At 42.7% G+C, this 12741-nt stretch overlaps 1 protein-coding gene and 1 non-coding gene across 4 annotated transcripts in view; one reads left to right on the top strand and one right to left on the bottom strand.

Moving 5' to 3' along the window:
• The window catches only part of PDE1A (phosphodiesterase 1A), a 147536-nt gene that overhangs the window by 96039 nt on the left and 38756 nt on the right, over positions 1-12741 (bottom strand). The window contains exon 1 of one of the 3 annotated variants that reach the window (XM_053409464.1): positions 3260-3779. The exons of the other annotated variants lie outside the window; for them this stretch is intronic. Coding sequence (XP_053265439.1) covers positions 3260-3312 — 53 coding nt within the window. The 5' untranslated portion in view covers positions 3313-3779. Of the gene's footprint in view, positions 1-3259; positions 3780-12741 lie in introns of those variants that run through there. 3 annotated transcript variants of the gene reach the window in all.
• Positions 225-298, top strand: TRNAI-GAU (transfer RNA isoleucine (anticodon GAU)). The gene has a single exon. It is a non-coding gene; the product is annotated as a tRNA-Ile (tRNA).

The raw sequence follows: 12741 nt of genomic DNA, 5'->3' as shown, positions 1-12741 counted from the left end.
TTTCCGTGCGCTCTGGTTTCTGTCACGGTGTTCCATTGCACCAGAAGCGGTATAGTCCTGCTGGCCACATGACCCGGAAACCTGTCTGTGGACAAACGCTGGCTCCCTCGGCCTGAAAGCAAGATGAGCGCCGCAACTCCATAGTCGCTCCATAGTGCATGGACTTGGAGTGGGACAGAGACTCAGGTTCCAATCTCCACTCATGGAACTCAGTGGGTGACCTGGGCTTGTCAGCTCAGTTGGTTAGAGTGTGGTGCTGATAATGCCAAGGTTGCAGGTTCAATCCCTGTATAGGACGGCTGCATATTCCTGCATTGCAGCGGGTTGGATGAGAAGATCCTCAGGGTTCCTTCCAACTCTACAGTTTTACGGTTCTGTGGTTCTATTTTTAAGCATAACCTACCCCATGGGACTGTTATGAGGATCACCTTGCATAACAACCTCAGCTCCTTGGAGGAAGAGTTGGATACTAGTACAGGAATGCTGTGTAAGGGGATTCCGCAGTCTCTTCAATGGGCTGAACCACACCCTGCATGCAGCAGAATGCCCTTTCCTTGCCTGAAGCGATTGAGGGAAAGGCCTTGTGAATGGGGGAACTTCTGTGCCAGCATGAAATCCTAAATTGCAACAAACGTTGGTTGAAAATGTGACTTGCAGCTGCACAATGCCCAGTGCTGGATTTACTTATCAGCTAAACAAGCTATAGCTTAGGGCCCCACTCTCTTGGGGGGCCCAAAATTTTTTAAAGAAAAATAAACTGGATGTACATTTCCAAAATACAAGATAAAAAACAAATAAAATAAAACCTTCATACAGCAACAGTGTTTTGTGTTGTGTCGGCTCCTATTTGTTATGTGCAAATGGCTTTAGATACCTATTAGGTCCATAAATTACCATAAAGCATATATTCAACACAAAAAACAACAACAATTCGTCGTTGACAAAGGACAGCTGGACATAAAAAGGGCCCCATTATCTTCAGTAGCTTAAGGCCTCATCAAACCTAAATCCAGCCCTGACAATGCCAAACCTTTCAACATTTCTCTGATGAATATAGGGATGTCCCATTCCATAATGACAATTTTACTCTTTATACCCCAGACATCTTATTGGTTGGCCCCAGGCACTCTGGGCACCTTCCAACATATATAAAAAAAATTAAAAAATTAAAAAAGCATCTCCTATACAGGATTGCCTTCAGATGGCTCAGGGGTCAGATAACTCCATACCCTCCAACATCTCCAATGAAAACAGGGACATCCTAAGGAAAAGTGGGACATTCCAGAATTAAATCAGAAACTGGGATGGCTGCTCTAAATCAGAGTCGTCCCTGGAAAATAGGGACACTTGGATGCCAACACTGGACACTTGTCTTTCACAGTGAGTCAAACTGACTGTGACACTCTATCTGAGTCCACACAGAAGGCAAAGGATCTTATCTTTGGAATTTAACTTCTGGGCAGATATCCACACCTTATCAAACTGCGGCCCCATTTGCCCTTCTGAGGCCCATTGGAACTTGGCATTCATGTAGCTTATCAACACTTTGGCAACAAGATCTCCTTGTTGTCATCGTGTTCTTCCCAGAGGTGTTTTAAAGGAGGCAGCAGAACTAGCTGTGATTGTTCTGCTTTATATTTATTATATAGCTATGTAATTCCTCACTTTATCAGGCTAAGCCTAAAGCAAAGGTGTAAAGACGTTTGCCATAAAATAAACAAATGAGATGAAACTCATACAATAAAAACATAATTGCCATTCATAAGATTTCCTCCCCCCCACCCCGGCCTAGTTTTACAGGTCAAAATGTACTGAGAATATATACTAGTGTTTTGATTTTGATTGCATTATATGCAAATGTCCTTCAGTCACGCCTGATTTTGGGTGGAAACTAATGGTCAACGGTTGTGTTCATCCCATTCCGATACATGCCTACATAGAAGGAATCCCATTGAACTCAATGAGGATTATTTCCAAATAACTGCGTATAGCATTGTAGTCATAATTTAATGGACTTCAGTGGGTTTTCTTGCAATCTAAACTTACACCGTAGAATCAGAGTTATAACCTAATTTACTTCTGTCTCATGATTTTAATTTTTTCGCTATAAGAACCCCATTATATATTTCGGCAGCAATCCTACATACACTTACTATGGAGTAGGGACTGATGAATCTTTCAATTTCCATTTATCTCTGTTTCCCATTTTCCCAGTTTTAATTCAATTCACGAGGTTTCCACAACAGTTTGTGATTTTACTTTAAAAGAAAAAGTCCTTGTGAAAATTTGTCAGCATTTCAGTGTGCCATTGATCTCAGTACACACATTTTTGCATGCCATTTCCCCTAATATAATGTACATACAAAAATGCACACTTTCCTGAATATATCCAAAGTTTTATACATTATTTGTAGAACTGCTCTGCAGAATTTGGAGAAGTGTGAAATTCTAAGGATAGCTACATTTCGGTTTCATACTGTTTCTGGACATAAATTAGGTAAGTTCACATTAAACCGCAAACCAAACCAAATATCTCCCTCTTCCTTCCTATGGAGTATGCCCCATTCACATGAATGGGAGTTATCACTGAATAAATGTGCATCAGGTCTTGTTGGTTGCATAGTTTCTTTGAGAAAAAGGAAACGTAATTGCATTTAGTTTCCTTGTTACTTCAAACATGCTATTAAGGCTGCAGCCTTAAGCATGTTTACCAGTGAGTAAGTGCAACTGAACTCATTGCAACTTATTTTCAAGTAGGTACATGTAGCATTGAGCTGCAGAAGTTGCAAATCATGTGTCATTAGTAGGTATTACATTTCTGGCACACAAACATAATCAGCTAGCCAAATTTGAACAATGTACAACATTTAGAGGGCTCTACCGTTCCAGAATGGGTCCGAGCAACAGCAAAGCGTTAGGAAAAGAAAGGTTTCTGTGCATCTTTTGCAAGCATGGAAATGCCACAGAAAACTTCGTAGAAAGTTTCAGCCTCTTTTCAGTTGTTGCTGTTGTTTTCCTCCCTCTTAAGCTTCTGCAACAAATGTCTCAGAACATTTACTCCAACTTCCACAAAAATGACTATATCATTATGGGGGGGAGGACATTGCTGGCATGCAGAGTGAGTTAAACTTTAGACTCCTGCTGTGCAGAGCCTCTTATTTGCTTTCACATCTGAAATCCAAGTTAGCAAGAAGAGATGCAAGAGGAAAAGTTCAGAAGAATTACTCTGATCCCAAGAAACGATCATGGCACTACTTACCTAAAGATTGGTCTCTGGAGGTGCTTTTTCCTAATTGTAACACAATCAGCCATTTAAATGAAGGTGGGGGAATCTCCTTGGCCTGAAAATAGTTCCAGCGAGAACCTGGGAGCAACCAGGGGACCTGCACTTAGCTACTGTGCTGAAGAGAACACAGTGGATTTTTTTTTGGTGCTGGGGAAAACCTCCCTCCCTCTCTCTGACAGTTGAGCAAAGTGAGGCCATAGAGACCACATAACGTCTGAGCAAGACCAAACCATGCAGGCTGTTAACAGCAGCGCTGGAGTCAAGTCGATCGAAGTGGGGAAGTGCCTTGGAATCTTCTCAGGTGCTTGAGAAAAATGCAAAACTTTCCCAGCCAGTTAACTCGGGGAGAAGAAAAAGTGCTACGATTATTCCAGTCATAAGAACATGTCTTACACACACGGGTCAAAGTCTTTGATGCAGAGGCTCCCTTGCACTGTATAACAAGCTCGTTAGTTCGGAGACTTCACTTCTTCTTTTCCCCTCCTTCTTCTCCTCTTTCTTCAAAATAAAAGTTGTCCAGCTGTTTCAGCAAGCACACACACACACCCCTTTGCAAGTGCCTTCAGAAAGTTTTTTTTTCCCTTTTCCTTTTTTTTTTTGTGTGTGCCGTTGTACAGAACTGTATACAAATTAAAGGAGACGAATGGCTCTGGTCTCTGTGCCTGGCTTCTCTTCAAGACGTTGTTGTAATTATTTTACAGTCTGGCTATTATTCACTTTGGCTGATGTGTAGCTGTAACTATGCATATTAAACCACCGCTCATAATTTCTGGCACTTACACAGCCTAACAGCCCACAGTAGGATGCAGAGCTTGCAGCTGCTGGGGGATCATAACGACACAGAATGGAGCAACTAGACTTGCATCAGGGAAGGGGGAAAAGGGAAAAACTAACCAGATTTCTTCATCAACAAAACTGAACCCTGCATTTCAGTCTGGCCATGATGTGAAACATGGGGCATGTTAAACATAAACAGAAGTATGTCAGCATGGAACAGAATTAATACTACCATAGTTAATCGACAGAGATAATCCATCTATCTATTACACAGATTGGGGCGCTAGGAAAGATTCCAGATGCTGGAACTTCAAACTTACATTAGAGAATGCCATGGGTAGGCAAACTAAGGCCCGGGGGCTGGATCTGGCCCAATTGCCTTCTAAATTCAGCCCGCGGACGGTCTGGGAATCGTGTTTTTACATGAGTAGAATGTGTCCTTTTATTTAAAATGCATCTCTGGGTTATTTGTGGGGCCTGCCTGGTGTTTTTACATGAGTAGGGTGTGTGCTTTCATTTAAAATGCATCTCTGGGTTATCTGTGGGGCATAGGAATTCATTCTTTTTTTCAAAATATAGTCCAGCCCTCCACAAGGTCTGAGGGACATTGGACCGGCCCCCTGCTGAAAAAGTTTGCTGACCCCTGGTCAATGCCAAGCCTGGATAGCTCAGTTGGTTACACCATGATGCTGATAATGCCATGGCTGCAGGTTTGATCCCCGTCAACCATGCAGGAAGTTGGACTAGATGATCCTCATATTCCCTTCCAACTCTACATTTCTGTGATTGTATCTCTCTGCCCCATCAGCACCTAGTACCCTTTGGCAGTACTGAAGAGAGGGGTCATCATTGCTGAGGCACACCCTGGGCTCCATACAAGGTAGCAACTGCCATTTTTATTCCCCACAGTACCCCAGAGGAATGCCAGACCCTCCAGAGGAATGCCCCTGTTTTCCAGGGACAGTCCCAGATTTACAGCTGTCCTGGTTTCTGATTTGATCCTGGAATGTCCTGCTTTTCCTGAGGATGTCCCTGTTTTCATCAGAGAAATGTGGGTATGGAGTTATGCAACCCCTGATCCAAGGAGATAAGTAACTATACAACCTTTAGAAGACATCTGAGACCAGCCCTGTATAGGGAAGCTTTTAAATGGTTTTTTATGTTTTTTATATGTATTGGAAGCCACCCAAAGTGGCTGGGGCAACCCAGTCAGATGGGTGGGGTATAAGTAAAACAACAACAACAACAACAACAACAGAATAGGACATCACTATTTTCATCAGAGAAACGTTGGAGGGTATGGAATGCTATGTCCAGTGTTACAGGGCATTGTGGGAAATGTAAATGGTGCCTCCTGCCTGGCAGTGATCAGAGAACTCACTGGCACAGCTGTGGACAATTGCTGTTGTTGCCACAATCAGGACCCTGTGTGTGCAGTGTTTCACTGCCATAGGAGGAGATTCCCCACCTAAAAAGCAAACAAACCCTTCCCGCATGGAGTAAACAAACATATCAGAGATCAGTGTTTAGGGCAGCTCTCTCCCTTGTGTGGTAATTTACTGTATGCAGGGACAGTGTTTGTGTGTGTGCTTTACAAAGAGGAGCATTCTAAAATATCTCCCCCATCTCTGATATGGTACAATTCTATCAGCTCATTGTGCAAGCTCAATGTAGATTGGCTGTTCTTATTTCCCCACGTTGCTTCCCCCCTCCCAAAAAAAACCCTGAGGCAACAAATTCCCCCAAAAGTCCTAAGATGCCTGATGTTGATATTACCTTTACCAAGCTGTGGCCAAGAGCCATTGCTCCCACAGAATAAACGTAGGAATAGGGTCTTAGGTCATCTGTGGCAAAACTAGAGAAAATGTGACTACAACCTGCCCAGGGTTAGAAACTGAAATATGAAAGCTGGGAGCTAAACGGCACCTTAAAACTAGGTTATGGGCACAACAATGGAATGTCTAGGTGTGCTTTTTTAATAACAAGAATACAAAGCTGAAAATGAATGAACTGCAGCTAAAATATTATGTTCGCTTTTCCCATGGTCTAGTCCTTTCCCTGCCCACCCCCCTAATATTCTTAAGAGGGTCTATTCTCCAGTCTTCAGAGAGTAGCTGGAAGTGGGGAGGCAGAAAAAGGGTCCTCCTTTCCTTCCACTCTGCAGTTTTAATCTGAAATCATAGGCGCAGTACTGCACCCAGAGCTCAGAAACTGCTTGCTCTAATAAAATTCCCTGTCTCAAAATGCGCCTAGAACAATGGGAGTTTTGAACACTGAACCTGTCTAAATGGGTCTGTAAAACATTCCTAGAGGATGTGGTCTTGCGATTGAAACCTGACATTTTTGACCTATTATGTAAACCCACAAAACTGATGGTTTTCCTAGAGATGCAGTAAACAACACCGAAGAAACCCAAATACTTGGCAAGCCACACTTTGATTTTGGACTGTAATTTTATATTTCCCTCATGTAGACCTCATGGGTTGCTCGTGATTCCTGTCATGGCTTCTGGAAACAACATGTGGCAAAAACCTTACCTCATGCAGGTCATAGATTGCCCTGACATCCTCTTCAGGAGGCAAGAGATGGTGGTCATCACACAGCCACCAGCCATATTCTTTTCCTGAGGTGAGATTTCAGCTGAGTTTTCCTTCGAACTCCTTGGCCAGTCAAAACACAAGAAAGCGCCTTCACAAGACTACTTTACCTGACCATGTAAATAATTATGGGGGAATTACCTCATGGTGAGTCCTCCACATTAAAAATGGTTGTGTGAATCTGCCCTTATATTCCCACAAGAGTCTCACATTCTCAAACTACAATTGATGTCAACTGTGAAGGGCAAATGCCAATATACACCTCTGCAGGAAATAATTGCTGCCTAAAATGTCAATATTAAGAAGAATGAAAAATATGAGAACCAAATTATTGCCCATGGCCCAGACAGGCAGCCCATCTGAGCTATTTCAACAACTTCTGTTGCCTTGTATAGAGCTGAGTACAAGCACAATGAAGGACATAGCACCTTGATTCCCCCAAGTTCATGTCAGCCAACTGCAAGGACATTAGCTGAGGGAAGCATGCATCACAAAACACGGATAAGGAAAGCATCTGGCAGCGTAGAGAATAGTTGCCTGTGAAGCCCCTGCCAAACTACTCCCATTCCTTCACTGCTTATTTTCCCAAGGGAAGAGAATGACTGTATAGCTGTGGGCTAGTTTTGTAGAATTTTGTACAACCAATGTACTTAAAGTCTCTTCCCCTCACCCCCAGGTGAGAGCTGGCATAAGTGTAGTGGCAAATGGACTGAACTACAAATCAGAAAGTACCCAATTTATATCATGTCATGAACTAACTAGATGGCAAAAATTGCTCTCACTCTCTCTTCCATTTCTCTCTGACTCCATGCCCACCCCATCTGCAATATCAGAGATAACAATACCACGTTGCCTGAGAAAGCCAATAACAAATCGATTCACCTCATCATCCTTACATTCTTTATCTGCTTGAGGCTGGAAAGGTAAAGACCGTAGAATAATCTGCTTTCCAGGCTTAGCTAAGTCACAAGGATGGTTTGCTGAAGCTATGGGGTCTAAGCTTGGAGCATCTTGCTTCTTCCCTTCTTCCCAAAATTCCCCTTGGGTCACATCCCCTCACCTTGGAAAGAAGGATTATCAAAGCCTTAGTTCATTTTCTTCCATCATGTGAACCCAACCAGAAAGGATGTCTGAGCAAGATGCTCCGAGCTTGGGCCCCATAGCTTCAGCAAGCCGTCTTTGTGTTTCTATACAAATAATTTAGAATGTTACCTTTTTGAAACTAAGTTAAACTGCCTGTCTTTTCTTGTGGCTCTATGGAAAGGTGCATGAATTGGACTGTTGAAGAGTTTGTAACTAAACCATTTTTAAACTTACTAAATGTGGAGTCTCTTTTTCTATGGGAAGTAAGGGGAACTTTGAAAGGAATTTAGAAGGGGCTATTTTAAAGATCAGGGATGCGGGTGGCGCTGTGGGTAAAAGCCTCAGCGCCTAGGGCTTGCCGATCGAAAGGTCGGCGGTTTGAATCCCCGTGGTGGGGTGCGCTCCCGTTGTTCGGTCCCAGCGCCTGCCAACCTAGCAGTTCGAAAGCACCCCCGGGTGCAAGTAGATAAATAGGGACCGCTTTCTAGCGGGAAGGTAAACGGCGTTTCCGTGTGCGGCTCTGGCTCACCAGAGCAGCGATGTCACGCTGGCCACGTGACTCGGAAGTGTCTCCGGACAGCGCTGGCCCCCGGCCTCTTGAGTGAGATGGGCAGACAACCCTAGAGTCTGTCAAGACTGGCCCGTACGGGCAGGGGTACCTTTACCTTTACTATTTTAAAGATCTAACAGCCTATATACTTCCATGCTTTACTTTGCTGCTTGTTTGTGATTTTAAACCTCTGCTGAGGCTCTCTCATCATAGAGCACTTGCTCCAAATCCAGAGAATAATTTTATTCTTTTGCTAATTACAACCAAACATTAAAAAATTAAAAAATAAAAATCAGCAGCCTTGGACAGCACCTTACTCTTTGTTAGGTCTGGGCTATATATTGATATATCATCCCCCACTGCTTTGAAGCCCATATTGCAATATCTGTTCCATAATTTTTTACCTGGCAATACATTGCGAATCATGATGTGTGTGCGTGTTGCCTATGCAAAAATCACAATGCAGGAAAACCCGTGAAGCCAGCCAATGCCTCTATATAGCTCCATCCTTATTTCAGACACTGTGATATATTGATATATTGTGATATTTGGCTGGTGATATATCGTGATGTTGAAAACCAGATGTCGCCCAAGCCTATTCCTTATAATTGTATGGTGGGCCTTAGCTCTGCCAGGCTGTAAATTTTAAATGTAAATTTTAAATACAAATGAGCCACCCTGCTTCCTTCCTTTCCCATTAGACGAAGGCACAACTCACTTCCAATTTAAGCCCAGGACAGAAGGGAGGGGAAACCCTGATGCAATGAGGCACTTCCAGAAAATTCTCACACTAGAACCACTCCTGGAAAAGAATGCCTATTCATCACAATAGGATGGTTGCCTGGAAATATGCCCCATTATTTTAGCCAATGGGAAAAAAGAGATAGAGACTCATAAGATTACAATATGAGAAGCAAAACACAGCTATCCTTCAGAATTCACACATTGCCATATTTTGCAATGCAATTCCCCAGCCAAGTACTGTGCTCAAAAATGCACTTACTGGGGCAAAGTGTGTAAATTAATGCATTTGTTGATTTAAAAAAATAACATACAAAAGTCCATTATATTTGGGGAAATGACTTTGTATTAGGCAAGACTGCCTTGCAAAAATGTGCATTTCCCTCCAAAATATTTTATTATGTTCACATATTTATTCAAGAAGCAACAAATCATATTCAGCCACTCCACATACCCCACAGAAGCAACACGTTTCTTTTAAATTACATTTAACTTTCCAGTCATTTCAGTTTTTAAACATGTGTATCATTCCATAAGTTGTCATGTGTTCTCAGAGGCCTAATAACCATGTTCTATTAATGTTGCAAATGTAATAAACCTATGCCAGGTTGATGGGAAAGTAATGATCTTCTTGTCTATTTGACTATCTCGTACATGGTTTGGCCATTAATATTAATTCATAGCGTTGTGAGATCTAGATCTGTGTATAATGTGTAAATATATTAAGATAAGTTTGTACTAAAATGCTGGTGAATTTTCATGGGAACTATTTTTTCTCCCAGCCAGATGGGCGGGATATAAATAATAATAATAATAATAATAATAATAATAATAATAATAATAATAATAATAATAATTTTATTATTATTATTTAAGCAGCAAACTGAGGTGGAAATGTGGTGAACAGGACTTAAGATTGGAAAAAACGAGAAACTGAGAGAAACTGAAGTTGTCACATGTGCCCTTCTCTCATAGGACTGCAGCCTTGATCCAGCAACAGCCAGGTTCTTTGGATGCGAATATATTTCTTTCGTGGGCTTTCCTCAGCACGATTCCTTACGTTACAGATCAGATTAACGAAAGCAAAACAAAGCCCACCCAATAACTGCTGCACGAGCTTACATTCAGCGCCCGGCAATGGAAGCACACAAATGTGTAGGGCAACCTCAATTTATTCCCTTGCCTTGACGTCAGCAAATGGAAAAAGACGCTCTGAAACTTAACCTAATGACTTCTCCAAGCTTGCAAAACTAGAAAGTACTGAACATAAGCATGATGACTCATTCAGGCACTCGGGAGAAGGCAGTTTAAAAAAAAAAATGCCCTAGCGGGCTATTGACCAGTTCTACTCTAGTTCATGTGGTAAAGCCATGAGCAAACAATTGTAAAGACCTTTAAGCTCTGATTTCCTTTTTCGCCTATAGCAAATAGGAGTATTTGTAAAACTGATTTAATCTCTCCCTCTCTTTCTCTGTGTACACAACATGCACGGGAGACCAGCAACTTCATGTTGCAGGGAGATTAATTTCCTTGCTAAGACTTTCCTGCTTGCTGGCTGAAACCCAGGCTGTTTTGGTCTCTTATTCACTTCCACAGCCCCCTGAAATCTGAACTTGCCTGGCAGATTTGCACAATTTCCCCTCCCCCCTGAAATGAAAGCTTACAGCTACGCAAAAGGCATTTGCTACTTAAAAACTAACTGAATCATAACCCCCTGACCGCCAGGTAAATTGGGGGGGGGGAGAGATGCCTGACTCCCCCCCTTTCCTCAGTTGGAAAGGAACTGGAACAAGGAGGCCTCAATTCTAATTCAGCACAGTGCCTTCTCCCAAGATCCCCTCAGCCGTGAGGTTCCATCTGCTAAATGTAGTAATAAGACTCATGTTTACCACCTTCCTTCCCCAACAGCTTGATGAGGTACAAACTGTATTTAATACACTGAGGAGGGACGGGAGAAAGAAACACACAGAGACTTTGGAACAGGGAATTCCCACGTAACAAAGTAAAATCCAGCAGTAGCAGGCTTGGTCCACCCCAGGAGTACGTTTGAGGTGATTTGTCACCTTTCCCACCCTGAATAAAGTTCTCGTTCAGGGGTGGTATTTTTATTGTCTCTCGCATGGCCTGATCATGAGTTGAAGCAGCTTCTCTCATTTTCTTTTCCCCCAGAAGGCTCTGGGCATATAGGTGGACCCCCATCAGACCAAACAGTCTGAAAGCAAACAATCTGAGAGCATCCCTCTGTGTGCCACTCTTATCAGACACTATCATTACCCAGCTTGTTGTTTCCAGAGGAACTATGTCAAAGATGGGATCTCCTTCCGCTCTTCCTTATTTCTTTAGCATTTCAAAGGCAGCCTTCTACCAGGCTTCTCACAACCTGCAGGTGAGGTTGCAGATCAACAACTTTAGTTGAAATCAAAGGGGTTTTTTGCCCTTGGCCTCAGGAAGATGTGAGCTATGCCTTCCCAAAGGTGTTTTCATTGATATCCCTTATGGTTTGCGAATCTCCTCCATACTCTGAAAGGGGGGTGGAATCAGTAGGGATGGGCAAAATTCTAGCTTCTGTTCAGGATTAAAATCAATCTCACCCTGTTCTGACACTGTATAGCTTTTTAGTAGGAAAAATCTGCTCAAATCCTTAAAGAGATCCACTGAATTTTATTTTAAGGTGTGGTTCTGCATTAATGCTACTAAGAAGAGTAATAAAGTGCCCCAAGAGCCTTTGGAGCTGCAGATGTTGCTGCACTACAAAACCCATCATCTCTGGCCAATGGCCATGCTGGCTGGGGCTGATGCAAGCTGGAGTACAACAACATCTGGAGGGCTACAAGTTTATCATCCCTGGGTTTTTAAAAAAATAGTTACAGCTGCCTACAGGTGGCTAGCTAGGGGTTCCTGCCACTAATGCATGTTCAAAACATGCATGGGATCAATGGGCCTTGGCGATGTGCCATTGTTCTCAGTGGGAATTGTACTTAAAAAAAAACAATACAATCTGCATCCCATTTCTAGCATACAAGAGATAGAGACTGCAAGAAACTCTCCAGGGTTTCCAAGAGGGGTCGCTCTGAGCTCAGTCACAGGATATTGCCAAAGATTGAACTTGGGTCTTTCTGCATGTGAAACATGGGCTTGAGCAGTGAGGCCGATGCCCTCTCCTTGTATGACCTATCCTTTAATTTTCTTACCAGCGTTTTGTGTTTAGTATCTGCAGCGAGGATGAACAGGGAAATGGCAGAAAAGATACAGGGGTGGAAGGGTGGGGAGCAGAGTAAAGAAACACATTCCCTTGGGAGTTAGAACGCTATATTTGTTCTGGGATACACACGAGTCAAAACATGGGATTCCTTGGTCTGGAGCCAGTGCAATATTGTTATTGGCCAGAGGAGATGGAACCTTGGCTCTTCCTTTGACTACATTGTGATTGTTTTTACATGCATTATGCAAACGAATCCTCTAATTGCTGCGCTTTGCTGACCATCGTGTGATTACTAACAGTTAAAACAGCATGAAACCGTTCATACTTGCGTTGCCATAGATGAAATAAGGTTTTTTTAAAAACAGTTTTGCACCCCAAGTTTGGATTTAATAAGATTTTGCCTTGGGGAATGGGGGAGAGGAGAGACCATGACGTCACCCTGATCTCCTTTGAGGAATGTTAGAATAAAAATGTAAAACACAAACAAACCAACAAACCAGAAACA

This window comes from Podarcis raffonei, chromosome 1, assembly GCF_027172205.1.
Source record: "Podarcis raffonei isolate rPodRaf1 chromosome 1, rPodRaf1.pri, whole genome shotgun sequence".
Taxonomy (NCBI): Eukaryota; Metazoa; Chordata; class Lepidosauria; order Squamata; family Lacertidae; genus Podarcis; species Podarcis raffonei.
The sequence above is the reverse complement of the archived record's forward strand: the minus strand, read 5'-3'. Positions and strand labels throughout refer to the sequence as shown.